This window comes from Schistocerca gregaria, chromosome 8 (genome assembly GCF_023897955.1).
Source record: "Schistocerca gregaria isolate iqSchGreg1 chromosome 8, iqSchGreg1.2, whole genome shotgun sequence".
In the NCBI taxonomy this organism is placed as follows: domain Eukaryota; kingdom Metazoa; phylum Arthropoda; class Insecta; order Orthoptera; family Acrididae; genus Schistocerca; species Schistocerca gregaria.
Genome location: NC_064927.1, coordinates 202,676,217 through 202,699,574, shown reverse-complemented (window position 1 = coordinate 202,699,574; position 23,358 = coordinate 202,676,217). Strand labels below are relative to the sequence as shown.

The following is a 23,358-nucleotide window of genomic DNA, read 5'->3' as shown; positions in this document are numbered from 1 at the left end:
TGTTCTTAATGGTATAAATATTTTATGTTTCAGGTGAAAATTAAAGAAGAAGCTTTCTCAGTTTATTTGCAACTGAGGAGACTATGTGCAGAATGGGACAGGAAAAGAAATGACTCAATAACTTCAGATCCTGAATCATTGCCCATGGACAGTATACCAGTTGACATCTTAAAGGTGAGAACAATTTTACACATAGCACAGGTTTATTTGTAACTCGGTTTTCTGTCCTAAACATTCTTTTTTTCTGTAAAGTGAGACTTAGCCAATGTATTGAAACGCACAACTATACAGCAGACAGGATACTACTTGTGTTCATGACAAAGTGCCAAGTATCACACAGGCATATACAAAATTGATAACAATGGTTAGGCTTTTGAAGTGTTGTTCCTGTGTGTGTCATAAACTAAAGTTTGTAAACCTATTTTTTATGACCCTGTTTGACACATGAAACATTTAAGACAAACTAGTGGTGTTCTGCCCTCTATATCATTACATACATTCCAAACAGGACTTTTCACTATCATATCAAAAGGAGAATTCTCTTAAGAAAGATATAAAGTTATGATACAGGTCTGTTGGACAGTATAAGCCTTCAGGACAAATGCCAATAATATCAATAGTCACAAATAAAAGTACATGCACAATCCAGGTTTTCTAAACTCATAGTTTCTTTCTCAGAGAGGAGAGGAGGATACCATTCGGAGGGTTTAAAAGGAAGGGCTTGTCACTCAGACCTCAAGGTGAGAGGAATCAAACTTTTGCTTCCTTGTTCTAATTACGGGGTAGGTCCCTACCATCCTGCCCTTCCTTCCCCAGTGTATTCCTACCAAGCAAGGTGGTGCAGTGATTCACAAAGTGGATGTGTGTTCAGAAAGACAGTGGTTCAAATCAGAGTCTGGCCATCCAAATTTGTATTCCATGATTTTTCCTAAATCATTCTAGGCAAATGCCAGCATGGTTCCTTTGAAAGGGAATGGCTGATTTCCTTTTCCATTCTTGAAACATTCTGAGCTTATGTCTATATCTGCTGGCCAGACATTAAACCCTAATCTTTCTTCCTTCCTCAGTCTATCACTCTATCTTCCCCAAGGAAGGAACTATTGTTCAGAATACTCGTTTATGTGTATATATCAGTAGTACTGACATTTCTCCTGAACTTAATCACTGTCCAGCAATTTTGTCTCACAATTTTCACTATTATTGCAAGACAAATTATATGTAGACTCACTAAGCAAATGCATGCTTTTGTTCTCCTTATCTTCATTGTTTAATGATGCATACAAACTGATGGTATCTCATATTTAAACAAATATAAATTATATGTTTTGTAAGTAGTGTCACTCAAGTGTGCTAAATATAATGAGAAAATGAAGTGTTATAACAATTGTGCAGTTTCAAGGGTACCGTAATCTTTGCCATGATAATGTTGGAAAATTTGGAGTCACAAGAATGGATGGAGCATATCTTGCAGTTCAGGGATGTAGAAGAATAAGATTGAACCTGTAATGAAAGTGCATTGGAAGTGTGAGAAGCGGCATGCAACTTTACAATGTAGTCGGTAACAAAAATCTGTTCAGAAAGAATATTAGAAGAGATAATCTCATTTCCAAATTTTACTTCTGATTGAAATCTTGGTGCAAAAGCTGCTTGATGAATTTTTAGTGTGTATAACAGTGCTCTTTTGTATGATGAAAACACCTTTACATTGTGGTAAACATACAATAAATTATATTGTAGCCATAACAGCATAAGACAGGTGTCCCACCCCTCCCTGTAACATGTGACAAATACTTGGGCTCTTATTGCAATGCACCCAGCAGATGAAACTCAGCATAAGCTCTACAACTCCTCTCAATATATTGATTCACTCCACAAGTGTGCAGAGCACATATGTACTTCAAACTTAACAACAGCTGCTAAGTTTATATTTGACTTAGCAAAACCTTCACATTCGTCTTCTGTTTAATTAACAGAAACACAATGGAACACAATGTTCCTACTGTTAATATTTAGTTATCCAGCTACAGGAAAACTGCTGTATGAAAAGAATATTATTAGGTGCAGTCCCTCCCCCATGTACCATGGACATTGCCATTGGTGGGGAGGCTCGTGTGCCTCAGTGATACAGATAGCCATACCAGAGATGCAACCACAACAGAGGGGTATCTGTTGAGGGATGAGACAGACGTGTGGTTCCTCAAGACGGGCAGTAGCCTTTTTAGTAGTTGCAGGGGCAACAGTCAGCATGATTGACTGATCTAGCCTTGTAACATCAGCCAGAATGGCCTTGTTGAGCTGGTGCTGTGAATGGTTGAAAGCAAGGGGAAACTACAGGCATAAATTTTCTCAAGTGCATGCAACTTTACCATATGGCTAAATTATGGTGACGTCCTCTTGTGTAAAATATTCCAGAGGTAGAATAGTCCCCCACGTGGATCTCTGGGCAGGGACTACCCAGGAAGTCATTGTTATCAGGAGAAACAAAACTGGCATCCTATGGATTGTGGCATAGAATGTCAGATCCCTTAATTTGGCAGGTAGGTTAGAAAATTTAAAAAGGGAAATGGATAAGTTAAAGTTAGATATAGTGGAAATTAATGAAGTTCAGTGGCAGGAGGAACAGGACTTCTAGTCTGGTGAATATAGCATTATAAATACAGAATCAAAGAGAGGTAATGCAGGAGTAGGTTTAATAATGAACAAAACCTATAGGAATGCAAATAAGCAAATACGAACAGCATAGTGAATGCATTAATGTAGCCCACACCTGCCACAGGAGTACATGTTTATATGTAAAATAACTCTCCAAATGAGGAAGAGATTGAGGAAATTTATGATGAGATAAAAGAACTTATTCAAATAGTTAAGAGAGATGAAAATTTAATAGTCACAGGGGACTGGAATTTGATAGTAGGAAAAGGAAGAAAAAGTAGTAGGTGAGTATAGACTGGAGGAAAGGAATGAAAGAGAAAGCCAACTGGTAGAATTTTGCACAGAGCATAATTTAATCATAGCTAACACTTGGTTTAAGAATCACAAAAGAAGGTTGTATAAATGGAAGACACCTCAAGGTTTTAGATTGATTAAGTGATGGTAAGACAGAGATTTCAGAACCAAGTTTTAAATTGTAAGACATTTCCAGGGGGTAGATGTGGACTCAGACCACAATTTACAGGTCATGACCTGCAGATTAAAACTGAAGAAACTGCAAAAAGGCAGGCTTTTATGGAGATGGGACCTGGACAAACTGAAAGAACCAGAGGCCATAGAGAGTTTCATTAGGAAATGATTGACAAGAACAGGGGAAAGGAATATGGTACAAGAAGAATGCGTAGCTTTGAGAGATGAAATAGTGAAGGCAGCAGAGGATCAAATAGGTAAAAAGACAAGGGCTAGAAGAAATCCTAGGGTAACACAAAAATATTGAATTTAATCGATAAAAGGAGAAAATATAAAAATTTAATAAATGAAGCAGACAAAACAGAATACAAATGTCTAAAAAATGAGATTGCCACGACGTGCAAAATGGCTAAGCAAGGATGGCTACAGGACAAATGTAAGCATTAGAAGCACATATCACTACGGGTAAGATAGATACTGCCTACAGGAATGTTAAAGAGACTTTTTGAGAAAAGAGAACCACCAGTATGAGTATCAAGAGCTCAGATGGAATACCACTCCTAAGCAAAGAAGGGAAAGCTGAAAAGTGGAAAGAGTATATAGAGGGTCTATGCAAGGGACATGTGCTTGAGGGCAGTTTTATGGAAATGGAAGAGGACATAGATGAGAAGAAAGATATGATATTGCATGAAGAATTTGACAAAATACTGAAAGGCTTAGGCCAAAAGAAAGGCCCCAGGAGTAGACAACCTTCCTTTAGAGCTACTGATAGTCTTGGGAGAACCAACCATACCAAAACTCTTCCATCTAGTGAACAAGATGTACAAGACAGCTGAAATATCCTCACACTTCAAGAAGAAATAATAATTCCAATCCCAAAGAAAGCAGGTGGTGAGAGATGTGACAATTACCAAAATATCAGTTTAATAAGTTACTGTTCCAAAATACTAACATATATCCTTTACAGAAAAATGGAAAACCTGATATAAGGTGACCTCGGGGAAGATCAGTTTGGATTCTGGAGAAATGTAGCAACATGTGAGGTAATACTGATGCTACACCTTTTCATAGTAAATAGGTTAAGGAAAGGCAAACCTACATTTACAGAATTTTAGACTTAGAGAAAGCTTTTGACAATGTTGACTGGAATGCTATCTTTCAAATTCTAAATGTGACGGGTGTAAAATACAGGAAGCAAAAGGCTATTTACAATTTGTACAGAAACCAGATTGCAGTTATAAGAGTCGAGGGGTATGAAAGGGAAGCAGTGGTTGGGAAGGGAGTGAGGCAGGGTTGTAGCCTATCCCCGATGCTATTCAATCTGTATATTGGGGAAGTAGTACAGGAAACAAAAGAATAGTCTGGAGTAGGTATTAAAATCCATGGAGAAGAAATAAAAACTTTGAAGTTCGCTGATGACATTGTAATTCTGTCAGAAAGCAAAGGACTTGGAAGAGCAGCTGAACGTAATGGACAGTGTCTTGAACATCAACAAAAGCAAAACGAGGATAATGGAATGTAGCCGAATTGCGTCCAGTGATGCTGAGGGAATTAGATTAGGAAATGAGACACTTAAAGTAGTGAAGGATTTTTGCTATTTGGGGAGCAAAATAACTGATGATGGTCGAAGTAGAGATGATATAAAATGTATACTGACAATGGCAAGGAAAGCGTTTCTGAAGAAGAAAAATTTGTTAACAGCAAGTATAGATTTAAGTGTCAGGAAGTCGTTTCTGATAGTATTTGTATGGAGTGTAGCCATGTATGGAAGTGAAACATGGACGATAAATAGTTTAGACAAGAAGAGAATAGAAGCCTTTGAAATGTGGTGCTGCAGATAAATGCTCAAGATTAGATGGGTAGATCATGGAACTAGTGAGAAGGTACTGAATAGAATTGGGGAGTTTGTGGCACAACTTGATTAGAAGAAGGGATTGGATGGTAAGACATGTACTGAGGCATCAAGGAATCACAAGTTAAGTGCTGGAGGGAAGCATGGGGGATAAAAACTGTAGAGGGAGGCCAAGAGATGAATACAGTGTGCACATTCAGGAAGATGTAAGTAGTAACAGTTACTTGGAGATGAAGAGGCTTGCACAGGATAGAGTAGTGTGGTGAGTTGAATCAAACCAGTCTTTGGACTAAAGACAATGACAGCAACAACAACAGCAACAACAACAAGAAGATGCAGTCAAAAATAAATAAGCCAGAAGCTGTAAAATGAAAACCACTGAAAAGATTGTAATGCCACTGCCGGCGGAAAAAAGTATGGTCTCTATAAGAGCACTCCCCATTACAGGGACTTAGGTGTGTACCCATGTGATAACAGAGTGGCCATATGCATCCACTGCACTCATTCTTGCTGAAAACAATGAAATGGAAGCTTCAGGAGAAGAGCAAAAGGATGCAGTGCATTTCCTGATAGCAAAAGTAGTGCAGGGAATGACAATTCAATGAAGGATTTCATAAATGTATGGAAATCATTTCACTTTTGTTGGAAGGGTCAAGGCATGGCACAAATGAATCTGTGAAGGATGGATGTCATTGGCTGATGTTGCGCAGTCTGGAATGCCACACTGCTTTACTAATGCCATTGTCCAGAAACTGGAGGCTGTCGTTATTCAAGACCAGATGGTTGTAGGCATTGCTGCAGAGTGAAGATTGAACATCAAAAATATTTGTGCCATCGTCAATGACTGATATTTCAATAGTTATCACTCAATGGCTGCCTTTGAGTCTTCAACCAGCACAGTAAGCATATTGAATGAAACTCTCTCTGAACATCTGCAGCAGTATGCCTGTCATGAAGGATACGTGGAGACGAGACATGGTTTCAGCATTTCGAACTCAAGTCCAAATGATCAGGTCTCCAGTGGAAGATGTAGGATCCCCACCACACAAAATGTGATACACCCCTAGCTCTTCTTTTGAAGCCTTCATTTCACTGTTTCTAGCATCTTGTGGCTGCGCACCCATGTCTCACTAGAGACATCTCTGCACTCTTACAGGAACCATGCCTTTCTTTGCAGACAATATCATTACAATCCTTTTAGTGGTATTCATTTTATGGCCTCTGGCTTATATCTTTTTGAATGTACCTCATACAAATGGTTCACATCCAAGCTTCAGAATAAGTAGATACATAAACCAATAAAAGAAGAATGTACACTTAGGGACAATACATTTATTTTTACTTCTATAATGGTGAAAAATGTAAAATCCAACCCATTCTGGAAATGTGCAACAGTTCTCTGAACAGTATTTGAAAAGCTTGTTACAGTATTTTATTCATATGCTACCGTAAAGACTTTATATGCACATATTAACTTTCCACCATTGTCCTTTACTATACTAACCTGATTATACTTCATTTCCAAGCATACAGTCACAATTTCCCCATTAATTGTGCAAGTTTAAATGTGAAAGTAGAATACAAAGAGAAAAATGAAGGTACTTCACATACCTTCCGTTAACTTTTTACTCCTCCTTCATTTTCCCACTTTTAACAATTTCAAAACTTCCTCTAGCTCTGCTGAGACTCAGTTAGCTGGTATAGAATCATCATGCCTGACTCCTCTTTAAATTCTGAATTTCATGCTATCTGGATGAAGCCTAATGGATACTTTAGCATTAATGAGTTAAAGGTCATCCTAAAAGTAAAGAATATTTGTTTTGTCCAGATATTTTTATTTGAGATAATGAAAGAAAACATATTATGGTATCTTAGCAATTTTTCTACATAGATGCACCCAAAATTTAAACATTTGCCATGGTGTTCCACAAGCTTTCCAATACTTTCTGCATACTCAATTACCACCAAGTTTTTGAAATGATCATTAATGTCCTCTTCAGTTCACTGTAATATCTGTAGTACTTTACATACAAAAAATATTTTGTTTTAGGGAAAAGATGCTTATGACAGGGGACCAAATTGGGGATATAAGAAAGGTGTTGAAAAATTTCTTATTTAAACTGCCAAAGCAAATCCTTCACCAATGCAGCAGAATACAGGCAAATGTTATTATCAAGAAGTACAATACCTCTGGACAACTATCCACGCAGTTTGTTTTGAATGGAGCAGCATTTATGGTCTCCGCTCTGGGCTAAAGTCAATCAGTGGGACACCCATTTGATACCGTATGGCTTTTCTTGGTTTTTGGAATCATTAATTATGCCACTCCATTGACTGGCACTTTGTTTATAGATTTTTGTGTGAAAGCCAGGTCTCATCAATCTCTGTGGTTCAAAAACATGTTGTCATCATCATCTTCGTACCAAGTCAGAAAAGTCGACGCAGCTGATACTTGTTGTTTCTTGTGCTCATCTGTCAGAAATTGAGAAACCTACCTTGCATACGCTTCTCTATAGCTCACATCACCACTAACAATTTGATAAACAATTGAGCATGAAATTTCATGAAAGCTCAAGTCTTGCCCTTGTCAAGCACTGCTGTCAGAAATTGAGAAACCTACCTTGCATACGCTTCTCTATAGCTCACATCACCACTAACAATTTGATAAACAATTGAGCATGAAATTTCATAAAAGCTCAAGTCTTGCCCTTGTCAAGCACTGCTGGAAGTCGGCCTATCACACATCAACATGAATATTCATTCATCTGCTGTTAAATGTGATGCACCATTGTAGAACTGAAGCTTCACTCATCATATTTCCATTAAATTCAATTATTGGTCTGTAAATTTTGATAGGATGGACTTTCAGAAACCATGTGTCCTCGGAGTCTTTTGCGATGGCATACATGAATAAAACGTTCTCGGTTTTCCAACCACATCAATTCGAATAAAATGCTCAAGCTTTCGATGGCCATCTCTGCCATCATCGTCAGAAGTTCACTGACTGCCTGGGCTGTTAGGGTCTCTCACTTATATAGGCATGATGACATCATCCGCGGCCAATCAGATCGATCCAATGGGGTGCGCGCGCGTAAGTCAACCCGGGCAGCTCGTGGCAGCACCGGTGACGTCAGGTGGCGCCAGGGGCAGGTGCCACGTTTGAAACTGCCGCTCCTGCGTCGCTCATCTGTCTCTGCTTTCTTTCGATGTCCAACGCCCATCCCTATGCCCTGCTGAGTGTGTATCCCTGGTCTCTGTTGAAATTGTTGTTGTTTAAGTGAATGTCAGCCCCTTCCTTTATAACGGAGCCCCAATATGTAGAAGCACGAGTCAACACTTTTGTATTTTCGAACTGTATCTTATGTCTGAGAGACCAGGGTACACACTCAGCAGGGCATGGGGATGGGCGTTGGACATCAAAAGAAAGCAGAGACAGATGCGCAATGCGGGAGCAGCAGTTTCAAACGTGGCGTCACCTGATGTCACCGGTGCTGCCACGAGCTGCCCGGGTCGACTTACGTGCACCCGCCACATTGGATCGATCTGATTGGCTGCTGATGATGTCATCATGCCTTTATAAGCGAGAGACCCTAACAGCCCCAGCAGTCAGTGACCTCCTGACGACGATGGCAGAGATGGCCATCGAAAGCTAGAGCATTTTATTTGAATTGACGCGGCTGGAAAACCAAGAATGTTTTATTCATTCAGAAACCATATTAGAATATCATTAATTTTGTCGCACATTTCAAAATCAAACAAATAAACAGTCAATGACCATTCCTGCTTGTTAACATCATATTGGTACTAATGATTAGGAAGGTCTATGACTTGGTGGTCAGGATGGAAGTGGAATTGTATGGCTCATAAGCTCAAAATGGTCTTTACCTTTTGAATGATCCTTGTATACCATCCAGTAAACCAACTTGAAGCAATATGTTGTGTCCAGAGCTGTTACTACAGTTTTTTGCTGAAACTGACTATAAAGCTTTCTTAGATTTTTTTTAGATCATACACTGAGGGTGAAATGCATGCTCATTATGATGTTCTGTAATTTCTTCATTACTTGAACATGATCCACTGGACTGTGAGTAATTGAAAAGCCAATTTGTTTCTTTGATTGATTGAAAATTGATAGTTTTTCTGCTCAATTGGTGAAGATGTTATTGATGCTTATCACAGAAAAGAAGGTAGTAACTCTATAGTTCTTTTTTACTTGTTAGACTCCTTTCTTGGGAAGCATAACAATTACAGCAATGTTCTCATCTACATAGCTATGATGCAATTCACACTTAAGTGCTTTGCAGAGGGTTCACAGAATCACTTTCAGACTATTTCTCAACCATTTCACTCTTGAATAGTATGTGGGAAAAACAAACACCTAAATCTTTCAGTGTAAAATTTGATTTACCTCATGTTATTGCAATGCTCATTTCTCCTTATGTAGGTGGGACTCAACAAAATATTCTTGCACTCAGAGAACAAAGTTAAAGATTGAAATTGTGTGCAAAGATCTTGGCACCTGAAAAATGTTTTGTTTTGATGACTGCCATCCAAACTCACATATCTTACCTCTGATGCTCTCTCTCCTATTCCACAATAATACAAAGTGAGCTTTCCTCCTTTGAACCTCTTTGATGTCTTCTGTCTATCCTATATGGTAACAATTTAAACTGGGCTGAAATAATTTTGAAGAATTGTGCTCCTCAACAAACATTCTGTAAATAGCATAAAATTTTCACTTTGCAATGTACTGTGCACATTGTTGAAACTTAAGTAGAATAAAACTGTGCACTGGACTGGTACTGGAACTTGGAACCTTGTCTGTTGTGAACGTTACTCTTACCAGCATCTATGAATATGGAAGGTAGGAGAGAAGTACTGGAGAAAGTGAAGTTTTGAGGCTGCCTGGATAGCTGTCACTAAGAGAATTGCCTGTGATAGGCAAGACTGTATGTTCATGTTCCAAACCAAAGTTTTATTTAGCCAGAAAATTTCAATTTTGTGATGGGGTTATTTTATTTTATTTTTGTGCCTCCTCCAGCTCTAATAATTTCAATTGAAATACAATCATCATTTACAGTTTAGCTTGCAGGCTATCATGCCTGCAGCTTCCAAGAAGTAATCTCCAACCTTCAAATTTGGACATGGTTTGCAGTTTTATATTTTATGCATGTATTTAACTTTCAAATGATCCTACTGCCAATGTTAAAGAATTAATTCAGAAGTTTCATTTTTGTTTCCAATACTACTTCTGGTGAACTAAAAATTGTCATATTTCAGCCCGGAATGTTATCTGGTGCGATGTCAGAGCTGATGACATTACTTTGCGAGCCAGGGGGACGACGAGAGTCCAGCTGCAGCAGTGGTACTGGCAGTGTACTGGAGATGGAAGTCGAGCTTCACCGAACCCGTGAATCACTTGAAAAGACAGAGCGCCAGCTGCAAGAGCGTACCGAAGACCTGCGAAAACGAACTGATGAGGTGCTGCAACTCAAGAGTAAAGTATGTATGGCAGTTACACTGGTTAAAAATTAAAGTATGTGTATGTTGTAAAAAATGATTTTCAGTTACTGGTACTAAAATAATTCAGATAATTCTAAGACAATGATAACCAACTTGACATCCAAAATGTTCTATAATGAATCCACTGCACACTAATTAAAATCTTTATTTTTCAAGACTGTGATTAACTATACCTGATGTGAGCAGAAGTCTGCTAGAGAGAGTGATGGGGGTAAGGAAAAGGCATCGGATGGGAATGGGTAGGCGTAGCAGCAAGGTAGGGGTGAGGTAAGAGGCTGTACTGCGTATGGAGCTGTGCAGGGACATGTTGGGGACAGGATGGGCCACTAGATACAGTGTCAGAAAGTTGTGCTGGAGGGAAGTAGGGAGGGGGAGCAGAAGTTGGAATGAGAAGGGAGAGTGGAGGAGAGAGGAATAGAGAAGTAGAGAAGGGGGAAAGACTAGTATGTAGGTGCATTGGTGAGATGGAAGGGGTGTGTAGTTTTGGTGTGGGGGAAGGTTGGTGGAGGACAGAGAGTAAGAAAGGATGTATTGTAGAGACAGTTCCCACCTGTATTATACCTACCAACATTAGCTTTTCTGAGCTGTGTAAGTGGGAACTCTCTCTACAACATATACTTCATTTCTGTAACCCTCTTGGCCTCAACCTTCACTAGCCCCTGTCCCATATCCCATTCCCTGCTCCCACTCCACACATGCCTCCTATCAGACCAATGCACCTACAGTCTTTTCCTCCTCTCTTTTTCTTTAGATGACCAATTTCCATGCTCAGAATATCACAGCCCTTTAACTAATTGTATATTTTCATGCTAATGTATTGAGGAGTCAAAGAATATAGCTTTAATTGTTGTGGAGGGAGCATAAAATTTTGTTTTTGTCTAGTTGTGTAAGTGTGCTTGAGGTGAAATTCTTTGAAAAGTTCAGGTTTACTGTACAGAAAAATTAGGAGTTCAAAAATGTATAGTGACAGGACAGATAATATATTTAGTTTTTTAAACAATGGGAGACATGAGGTTCTTGGATGTGCGGCACACATCTTCCTAATGATTCTTTTTTGAAGTTTTAATATCCATACCATATAACTTGAATTACCCCAAAAAATGACAGATTCAGAGTAATTATGGTACACAATTTTTTGGCTGTCCATGTCTATTACATCATGTAATATTCCCATTGTAAAAGAAAGGCTACTTAGTTTGTTGACTAAATATTCTGAGTGTGCCTGCCAGCTTAAGTTTTTGTACAAGCTCAGTCCTAAGAATTTCACTGTTCTTGCTGGTTCTATTTTCTCATTTTTATGTAGGACATAGATCTGATTTGGTTTAGATCATTTTGTTTTGAAGTGTGTGAGTTGTGTTTTTGTAATGTTTAGTTTCAGACCATTTAATTGGAAACCCGATTCCAGAGAATCTGAAGTGTTTACAACACAGTCAGTGATTTCTGCAGAGCTATTTTTTTTCAGTCAGCACTGAAGTGTCATCTGCAAATAGGACTGACTTTGCATTGATGTTCAATGGTAAAGGGTTGTTAGAAGCTTTCTCTAAATGTACAAAAGCTATAAGTCTATATTTGTCTTATCTTCTGAGATAAGTGTTCCCTCATATATTACTACATTTCAACAAAACTGAAACATTCTCTTTAAACTCGGCTTCTACCTGTTCAATCTAGCCTTCTGCAACCATTGATCATTAAACTGATAGTTCAGTAATATATCTTTGTGCTTTGGAATTAACACTATTTCATTCTTTTTGAAACCTGAGGGTATTTCATTTGTCTTATGTATCCTGCAGACCAGGATAGAACAATTTTGGCATGATCAGTTCTCTCAAGAATCTTATTATAATTGAGGAAAAGTTGCCTAATAAAGCTGCTGTGTCAAATTATTCTCAGAGTGTCATATATCTTGCTCACCTAATACCCACTTCCTCTTTCCTTCATGTAATACTGTCTTAGAGTTGCTTCCACTTCTATATGCACTATTGACCATTAAAACTGCTACATCAGGAAGGAAACAAGTACCAAAACACTAATTATTGCAATTATACAGCAATGCAGGAAGAACACATGTTTAAATTTGTAGCTGATTTGGGGTAGACAGTGTAAGAAACTTAGAGCTGCCACAATCTCAGCAATGCACCAAGTTGATCTCAGCTTTCTTGCGTACTATTGCTCAACATAACTTTTATCTTCTCCACAGGTTTTTTTCCAATTTTCCTGTACACAACATGCTTCTACAGCTTGGTCATGTTCCACTTTCTACGAGTTTAATTTTTAAGATGTCTTTATTTCCTTTTGCCACTTCACTTGCTACATTTTTATGTTCCCCCCTTTCTTCCATGAACTGTGAATCTGCCACATCAGGTTGGCTTGCATGCCTCAACAATATAGATAGCTGTGTTTTAGGTGCAACTGCATCTATAGATGTTAGCAGTCAGGGCGAACAGGCTTAGATGGTGGGGTCATGTTACATGCATGGGAGAAGCAAGGTTACCCAAAAGACTCTTCGGTTCAGCAATAGAGGGTAGGAGGAGTCGGGGCAGACCAAGGAGGAGGTACCTGGATCCGGTTAAGAATGATTTTGAAGTAATAGGCTTAACACCGGAAGAGGCACCAATGTTAGTGCTGAATAGGGGACCATGGGGGAATTTTATAAGGGGGACTATGCTCCAGACTGAACACTGAAAGGTATAATCAGTCTTAAATGATGATGATGTATCTGAGTGGTATATGTGGCAGCCAGACTAACAATAGTACACAGCCTGTGATTTCACATGATACAGAGATATTCTCTTTCACAAAAAATGAAATGTATGTATTTCTGAATTTTCTCTCTCTCTCTCTCTCTCTCTCTCTCACACACACACACTCACACACACACACACACACACACACACACACACACACAGAGACAGAGAGAGAGAGAGAGAGAGAGAGAGAGAGAGAGAGAGAGAGAGAGAGAGAGAGAGAGAGCATGAGTATGTTTGATGAAAATTGGGGTGTAGTGACTGAATCAGAATTTGTTTCAAAACAGAGTGATCAATATTTTTTTCTTAATGTAGCATCTATTTCTTAGACACCAACATTGCTTTTTTGTGCAATTTAATATAATACCCAGTGCCATATAACACCATCCAATGTTTATGTATCCTTCAACAGTTTACTAAAAATACAGATTTATTGACAATTTGACTGAAGCGTGTAAATATTACATATCTGTTAATTTTCATATTTTTCAGAATTATCAAATAATTTTAGTTTGTGAGTAAACTGAAGTGTGAGCAGGAAAGTCTCCACTCTCTCTACCCAGCTACATCACAAGGAGCAACTACAGGTTGCTTCACTGTCTTATACTGGCCCTAAATGTGTTAACAATAAACATAATACAGAAATTAGTAACTAATGCAAGAAACACATGTTAACAAAATCTATATAAACTACCATACAATGCACTGCTATGTTAGACAGCAAAGTGATTCTTAGTCATCCTGTATGGCAGGCAGGTGAGGTGCTCTTCTGTGAAACGCCACTTTCTCTCATCACTGTGGCTCACTTTCAGTTTACCAACATGCTGTATCTGAAACCTTAATTTTGACACTAGCATACTGGATGCATTTTCATAAGAAAATGTATTGAGGAAATAAATTAAACTCTATTACAGCTTAGTGTCCGTGAAGCAGAACTGCTAGCAGCAAAAGAGGAACGTGATCAGGCCAGACTTGATCTGCAAAATACACACCTGGCACGTGATGAAATTATAAATAAGGCATGGCAAGTACGTGATGGTGCAGTTGCACGTAAGAATGCCACTGAGGTGGAACTGGCCCGCACTCGCATCGATGTGATGCAGGTTAACAGTCAACTCTTGGAAGCCATTCAGCAGAAAGTGGAACTCAGCCAACAACTTGAGCAGTGGCAGGTAAGTATTATATATCAACAAAGCAAAATATTTCAGTATAGACATATGGCAAAACCCTGTTCTCTCTCTCTCTCTCTCTCTCTCTCTCTCTCTCTCTCTCTCTCTCTCTCTCTGTGTGTGTGTGTGTGTGTGTGTGTGTGTGTGTGTGTGTGTGTGTGTGTGTGTGTGTGTCACACATAATATCTTTCCCTATCAGCTTCCAATTCTCTTTTGGTTCAATGATGTATCTCTATATGCTGTGATTTCTTTGCTATTGTAATTAATCTATTCAGCGCCAATATCAAGCTAACTTCTAACTTGTCTATGTCAAATGCTTCTCTGAGGCCTTGAAAATTTGGGGTTAAGATGATGATGTAGGTAATGGCGAAGATCACATTACACTGAAACCTTCAAGTCAGTGTCACACCACTGTTAGCATACAATCCACTATTTTCAACATGAGTGAAGTATTATGAGACAAAAGTAAATGAACAATAAATTAGAAATAAAATTTTTAATATTCTTCTAGACAGTGCACTTAACATATTCAGGTACTCAATTTCACAGACACCAGAGGTTGAAACGAGAGATTCTATATCAATATTTGGAAAAAACTGAAAATTCAAAAATGAATCCTAACTTAGAGATTGTGTGGAACAGTGTACCTGTCACTGCAGAAATATGATTTATGTGCAGGCATTTGCAGCACCCAGTTTTGTGAGACCGAAAAGGTGAACACTGATCATATTAAGTGGAAATATGACAGGGAGAACCTGTCAACCACGCAACATCAATTGTGATGATATCGTGATGTTACTGAGTTCATATGGGGTAGAATGACTGGCCCGCAGGAAATATGTTTGCGCCCCATGAAACCCCAGCACATACCATGTATTTTGGTATAACAGTGACACATGTGAACCAGTGGATGGAGCGCAATATAAAACAATGAGGGGATACTGAACCATCCAATATCACATCGTTTCATAGAAAGCATTGCTACTACACTGGCAGACTGCAATAGGTGTGAACGTGTAGGGGCTTACAGTTTGACACAGTCTTCTGCGGCTGGCATTGGTGACATGTTAGCCATAGGGTCAGCCCAGACACTATAAATACGTAAGATTGCAGTGGACACACAAATCCCATGGCAGACATAATGAGTGGCAAACTGGATTGAGTACTTATGACTATCTGCTTCTACAAGGGTAAGTCAAATAGGAACAAAAATCTGGTTTATGAGTGTCTATGTTTGGCAGAACTGGGCCGATACTTCTAGAAAGCTTGGAAGGGAGAGGGATCAGAAGGGGGGCAGAGCTGACCATTCAACATTCCCTGCATTGCAGAATGAATAATTATAAAATTTCTTGCTAGTGAAGGAGCTCAAGCAAGCAATGGACATTTTTCAGAGACCGACTACACAGTCTGGGCACTGTCAAGTAGCTGTGTGTTGACATAAAGAGCACCAGAAAGGGTGAAAACGAGTGGGAAATAAGAAGCACAATTGCTGCTCACAGCCCAGCATAACAGACAATAAAATCCCACAGTCCAAGATGTTCTTGAAGAAGATCGATGGATGAAATTGAGGAATAGGTTGGAATAAGTTGGGGGAGCTATCAAGCAATCATCACAAATGTTCTAAAGTTTGTAATGTTTGCATCAGATGGGTCCCTCACCTTTTGACTGTAGATCAGAAGTTGAGAAGTTTGCAGGTCTATCAGAGGCTCACAGCAAGGTTTGTGAAATAGTATGACATATTTTTGAGTTGAGATCATCACTTGCGGCAAAACATGGGTACACCACGAGTAAAGGGGAGTCAGCCCCAATGAAAGCCAAGGCTCAAGTGTCAGCTGACAAGGCTGTCTTTAACTGTTTCCTTCAACTGGCATGGTTTTGAATTTTTGCACCAGCGAGGCACAACAAGTGCTTCTTATTACTGTGAGCTGTTGAGGCAGACGAGGGATGCATATTGCCACAAAAGACAAGACCAGCCGATGTGAAAGGCCACCCTCTTACAAATTCCAGGCTCTTTACTGTAACTCTAAGGGTCTCAAAACTTGAAGAAATGTAGTGGACTCAGCTTCATCATCCTCCCTAATGCCTGGACCTATCGTCCTGTGATTTTCATATGATTAGGATGCTTAAAGAAGTACTAAGTGGACAATGATTTGAAGGTGGTGAGGGTGTTGCGGGATTTATGTGAAATTGGCTCCTGGTGCAACCAGCTTCAGTCTACAAGGGTGAAATTTTAATACACATACACACACCTTTCTTCAAGAAATATATTTGGCATAGTTCATTGGCTTGGAGTTCCAATAGTCACTATCAATGCTTCATGTTCTCTTATACAAGCCATTGAAAAGGGGATGTAACAATATTTTGGAAAGGATATTTGCTACTCACCACATAGCAGAGATGCTGAGTCGCAGATAGCCACAACAAAAAGACTGACACAAAATAAAACAAGAAGGCCTTTATAAAACACACACACACACACACACACACACACACACACACACACACACACACACACACACACACGTCACAATGGTGCCTTCTATGTGGGTGTGACAACTAACAAGCTGTCTGTCTGCGTGAATGGTCACTGAAAAACTGTGGCCGAGACACAACTGGACCACACTGTTGCTAAGCATGCTGCCCAACATGACATTCTTCATTTCAATGACTGCTTCACAACATGTGCCATATGCATCCTTCCCACCAACACCAACTTTTCTGAACTTTGCACAGATGGGAACTCTCCGTGCAATATATCCTACATTCCTGTAACCCTCCTGACTTTGTCATTTTACTCACCCATCCAGCTCCTTCCCTGTCCCCATTCCAGCACTACACACCCCTCTATGCTACCAATGCACCCAGTCTTTACTTCTCTCTTTTCCTGTTAACCCTCCCTCCCCCCCCCCCCCCCACCCTGTCTCTCTCACCCGCCCCTCTCACCTGCCCTCCGTCTAGCTTCCCGACTGCACCCAGCTGCCTTACTATCTCTCTCTCCACCTAACTCCTGCACACCCCCAGCAGCACTTCACCATCTCCCACTGCTACCCTACTTTCTCTTCCCATCTCCACCGCAGCCTCATTACCCCCACCCAGTTGCGTCCCCCACCATGCACTGCTGCTGCTGCTGCTGCTCAAAGTCTGGCTTCAGCTACCAGAGACTGTGGTCATGTATGTGTGAGTTGCATTTGTGTGTGTGTGTGTATGCATCGGGATGTCTATTTTTGACAAAGGTCTTGTTGGCTGAAAGCTTATTTTGTGTCAGTCTTTTTGGTGTGGCTGTCTGCGACTCAGCAGCCGCACTATATGGCGAGTAGCAACTATCCCTTTCATAATACTGTTACATTCCACCCTGGATTTTCCATGTAGAAGGGAATTACACAGAAACATATCCATACCTTCCTTGATTTCATGCCATGAGATTCAGGAGTCCAACAAGAAAATAATTCTCAAAGTTGAAGATCATACACATTTCCATTATCCTATGAATTTCGTGTTTTCATTTGTCATATTAAGTTAATTTCAGTCATATGTATCATCCTTGCTTTTGCAACTTCCTCAAACTATAATGTCTTTCCTGAAGTTTGATTTGTCCCAGCACATAACTAGAGTTAGAGCCAGCACCTGCACACAAAGCTGAGAGTGCATTTGTGCAGTACTGCCAAAATTCTGCTGGGAAGAAACATAGCTTTTTTCCTAAAGTTTGGTAGCACATTTTATGAGCGATGTAAAAATTTACATTTTACAAATAAACTGTCATGGCTGGAATTGTTACAATTTATAAAATATTCCAGGTTATTATGCCATGGTGAAGAGATTTTACTTTAAAACCTGATTTTCAGAGAGGATCTTAGGTTTGTTGAATGTCAGATTCACACTCTGGGTTGATACTGTCTACAGCAAAATTCCGTTTCTGTCAGCTCCTACGCAGTTGTATGACGTCACATATTTTGAATACATGAGTGCAATTGGCTGTTGCCGACTGTGGCTGTCCACTATTATCATGGTGGAAGGCTGGTACACATTTTTTTCAGCACCAGAATCAAAATTTCATTAAGATGGATATCAGCAAAAGCAAAACAGGGATAATGGAATGTAGTCAAATATGGTGATGCTGAGGAAATTAGATTAGGAAATGAGGCACTTAAAGTAGTAAATGAATTTTGTTATTTGGGGAGCAAAATAACAAATAATGGTCAAAGTAAAGAGGATATAAAATGTAGACTGGCAATGGCAAGGAAAGCGTTTCTGGAGAAGAGAAATTTGTTAACATTGAATATAGAATTAAGTGTCAGCAAGCCTTTCCTCAAAGTATTTGCATGGAGTGTAGTCATGTATGGAAGTGAAATATGGACAATAAATAGTTAGGACAAGAAGAGAATAGAAGCTTTTGAAATGTGTGCTATAGAAGAATGCTGAAGATTAAATGGGTAGATCACGTAACTAATGAGGAGGTACTGAATAGAATTTGGGAGAAGAGAAGTTTGTGGCACAACTTGACTAGAAGAAGGGATTGGTTCGTAGGACATGTGCTGAGGCAACAAGGGTTCACCAATTTAGTAATGGAGGGCAGTGTAGAGGGTAAAAATCGTAGTGGGAGACCAAGAGCTGAATACACTAAATAGTTTCAGAAGGATGTAGGTTGCAGTAGTTACTTGGAGATTAAGAAGCTTGAGCAGGATAGAGTAGCATGGAGCACTGCATCAAGCCAGTTTCTGGTCTGAAGACTACGACAACAATTACAACAAAAATTTATTTGCAAACTTTTTATAACTATGCATGCACACTGCAGATGAGAAACTAGTGTTACACTGTACTAAGTGCTTCTGTGATTACAGAGCCCAAGAAGGCAAAAACATTTTACTGTTTCATGACATGCAACAGTTAAGATGCTGGAACTGCATGTGATGTGGTATTCCAGCTGTAAATCTCTTCCCACTATAGAACTAGCGTGATTTGGATTTTTATGGGACATACTGTGGTTGGATTCATATTTTCAGTGACATATATTATGACTTTAATGAGGGACTTATGCCATGAACATTGGACTATTTTTATGTCGTTAATTTTAAATTCTGGTTATCTGATGCAGACAGCTTATAAAAAGAGTCACCTATTATACAAACATTAATAAATAATGACGCACTGAGTTGCTGTGTTAAGGAAGAGCGGGTATCACAATAGTAAAAAAATAGAAACAATTCTGGTTTCTTACACATTTCCATGTGAAAATAATAGATTATTACACTTTCATTAAAACAATTTTAGGTACAAGGTTAGCACGAAAAAACTTGTTATTGGCATGATCATCTTTCCCCTTACAATAAATACATTGACTGCAAAAAATGTATGGGAACTGGTTACTGTGACTTCTGTAGAAAAAAAATTTAAAAAAGCAAATAACTACATTTGGACAACCAATTACTGAAAATTGTAATTCTCATGTTTTTCTGTTACAGATGGATATGCAAGCATTACTTGATGAGCAGATGAAACATAAGTTAACAAACCAAGCTAACACTAGCGATTATGAAAGTAGCAGTTCTAGTAGTGCCAGTTCATCTAGCAAGAAGCGAGCACCCTCTCGTCGTCTCTTTGGTCTGTTCCAGCGATGAGACAAAAATTAAAGATTATCCTACTGAATATGTCCAATGCAGCAAGCATGAACTTGAGCACCAACCATGGTATAATTAACTGTTGTATGTATTTATATAGTTTATTGGCAAGTGAATAAAAATACAAAAATGATCTCAAAACCACAGCATCAGAAAATAAAACTGTTTCTATTTAACATGGAAAGTCAAAATCTCTTCATTGTACATAAAACAAAATGTTACTTACTTGTTGTTGATTGGATTTAGATTGTATAGTTGTCGTTGATAACAAAAAGTTTACCATGTACCAAAAGGTTCCACTTTTATTTTTAAGCTGAAACATTTTACGAACACTACTGTACCATATAAATTATTTTTGTACATGATGTAATAATATGTATTTAATAATGTTATCTGTGTGCAATAGGCAGAATTAGTGTGTATATCAAATTATCTAGCATAGAATTATGCTAGTTTATGTAAATAAATTAATTTTAATTCACTTTTTCATGAAATTGTTTTAAATCACATTTTAGATTTGAAGGTATGCAATCAAAGAAATGCAGTTTAAATGTGGCTTACAGCCATTACATTCTAACTAAAATGCATTGAGTACAAAAAAATGTGAAAAATTTAAGATAATCTGGATTCTTAAAATCTTAGATTATTAAAGTACCACAAGTGCAATTACTATAACTTTGTTAAGTATGCAAAAATCTGATTAAACTGTTTTATTAAATTTCTCATTTGTACATGTTTATGACTATTACATGAACTGTATGTGCACAATCAGAGTATTTATCCCGAATAATTACCTTAAATGTTTAACATTAAAAGATTTAATACATCTACAAATTAAACTTGGCTTAAGAGTCCCATTTACAACCTAGAAAAACTGATACCTCATTGAATTACGTTGCAAATGAAAAGTACCTACAACTATTAACACTTCTGCTTGGTTTTTAACTAAGTCACAATTCTATTCCACAGATGGGATACAAGCCAGCTACTACTACTATGATTTTTATGGATTTAAGAAGCAATGAAATATGACAAAAATTGTCATCTTACTTCAACAATTGGGCTTCAGTTTGGTTACTTTTTTGCCAGATTAAACAACATATTGGTGTTAACAAATTATTGATGAGAGGAATGCACATTCTCTGTAATCATCTTTTGGCCTGTCAGAGTTACTGCTGATTCCTGAGGCCAGAAAGTCTCATTCAAAAGTAGACTATAACCTCAAATACTTTTGCTGTCTGCATGACTCACAACCACTGCAGCCCTCAACAAGCTCATCATAAAGTAAAATTTACTATATTCCTATTAGTATTACATGCAAGTTAGCTTTTGCACCAAGTGCAACACGTTCAACAATGCTCTGAAAGACAACTCAGGTTTATGATAGAAGTTGAGCCCAATTGACAGGATACATAAATTATTACTTAATTAAATTAGTAACTAGTATTTAACCTAAAGAACTAGCTGCAAATGGTCACCTGCATTTGAGCAGTATGTTGTACAGTTAAAGTGACAGCATTAGTTAATCAAAAGGAACACAAGGCAGTTTAAGTACCCTGAGTCATATTTTAGGATCCACCAAGATACACCAAGCTTGAAATTACTAGAATTTTGATTTTGACTTGGACGACTTGGACTTTCAAACAATTGCCAGTAGCCAATAACTCATCTGTATCACCACTGCAGTTGAAATTTTTGTACATGAGCTCATTTCCATATGTTAGAATATGCATGTAGCATTCTAACTGCCAAATGACATACTCCAGATATTTATTCTTAATTTTCAATATATTGAAAAAAATTACATTGTTCTTCAGAACAATTACACTCACTGGGATAGACAAATCAATTGAGCTTCAGAAAGACTGTGCATGTGCTCTCTACCAAGTCATCTCAAATACCCTCTGTCATCACATGTACTTATTTATTTATTTATTTAGCATCTTACGATGTACATCTACGGAGTAAGTCCAAGTATATATTTGCAGTGTTAGTTTTCCAACAAAATACATTACTTTTACTGATTCTACCTATAGTTTTGCTAAGATAACTAATAAATTTTAGCCACAAAATTTCTGGAAATTAACATCATAGTTATAAAATTTTAGATACTGTAAACTGAACAGATTTTGTGAGGCATACATTACAGAACATTTTATTGCAAATATTCTATTCAATGGGTCCATCTTCTATTACGGAAAAGATTATACAGACTAATCATAAATGAAATATTATAGTTTTGCAAAAAGTTACAAACAACATGAACTACCGTATGCTGTAGGAAATTCGTTGTTATAATCTCAATCAAGAATATGTTTCAGTTTCATGAGAATTTCGTTAACGATACTTTCAACTCATGATTTGATTACAGTTTAATTACTTTGAACATTTTATTTAATTAGTATAATAATTTCAGTTTTTGTGTGTGAAGTGCATTCTGTTCCATGTACAACATCTGGTGTGGAAAAAGTTAAGATTTGATTCCACAATTATTGATATGTTGACAATTACAAGAATTTTCTTTAATTTGCATAAAGAAACTGAATAGAAGCCAAATTACAATTTATGCAGAAGTAACAACATGCATATAGAAATCAGTCAATGTGCACAACATACAAGTACATCACACAATTGTGATATCCAATATGCAGGTTGACTTGGTACTGATCAATACAGTTAGTGTTAACCACATATGCCATGTTACAGCAATCAATAAAGGGAGTAAAAATGCAGTCTTTTGCTCTATAGCTGGTCTTAGTTCTATATAGAAGTTTTGTGTTTTCTTAATGTTTAGTTTAATGAGTCAACACCTACAACTCATTATTTGCTCTTTAAATGTCACCAGTTGAGCTTCTGGAAAGAAAGTTCATAAGGATTTGGAATGTGAGATCTTAGGGAATATTTCAGTAAAGTGGGGTTCCATCTTCTCTGGGTAAAGTTATTTATAAAGGGCATTCATGATAAGGTACCAAAGTGTAAAGGTGAACCATAGCTACAAATCTCACTTTCTCTAGAAAGGGTAGGAAACAACAGCCAGCTTTTACCTCTAGTATTAACACCTGTCTAATTATTGTAAGTCCAGGTGTTAGAGCTGGAATAAATCTTAGATTTTTTTATCTCGAAGAAAACAGACCACCAAATCAATATCTGTAAGTGTTCCCAGCAGCTGTTGTCTGCAACCTCTCCCAATCCTATCTTGGCATCCATGAGTGATGTTGCAGTATTACATCTACATCTATATTCTGAAAACCACCATGCCGCTAAGGGTAGCTGCGTGGTCTGAGGGTCCTTGCCATGGTTCACGCAGTTTCCCCCGTCAGAGATTCGAGTCCGCC

General features: G+C 38.2%; 1 protein-coding gene across 1 annotated transcript in view; it reads left to right on the top strand.

Annotated features, from left to right (window-relative positions):
- The window catches only part of LOC126284441 (bicaudal D-related protein homolog), a 494,335-nt gene extending 473,831 nt beyond the window's left edge, over positions 1-20,504 (top strand). The window contains exons 6-9 of the mRNA XM_049983362.1: positions 34-174; positions 10,253-10,474; positions 14,154-14,411; positions 19,868-20,504. Of these exons, the coding sequence (XP_049839319.1) occupies positions 34-174; positions 10,253-10,474; positions 14,154-14,411; positions 19,868-20,023 (777 nt within the window). The 3' untranslated portion in view covers positions 20,024-20,504. The remainder of the gene's footprint in view (positions 1-33; positions 175-10,252; positions 10,475-14,153; positions 14,412-19,867) is intronic.
- The last annotated feature ends 2,854 nt before the right edge of the window (positions 20,505-23,358 follow it).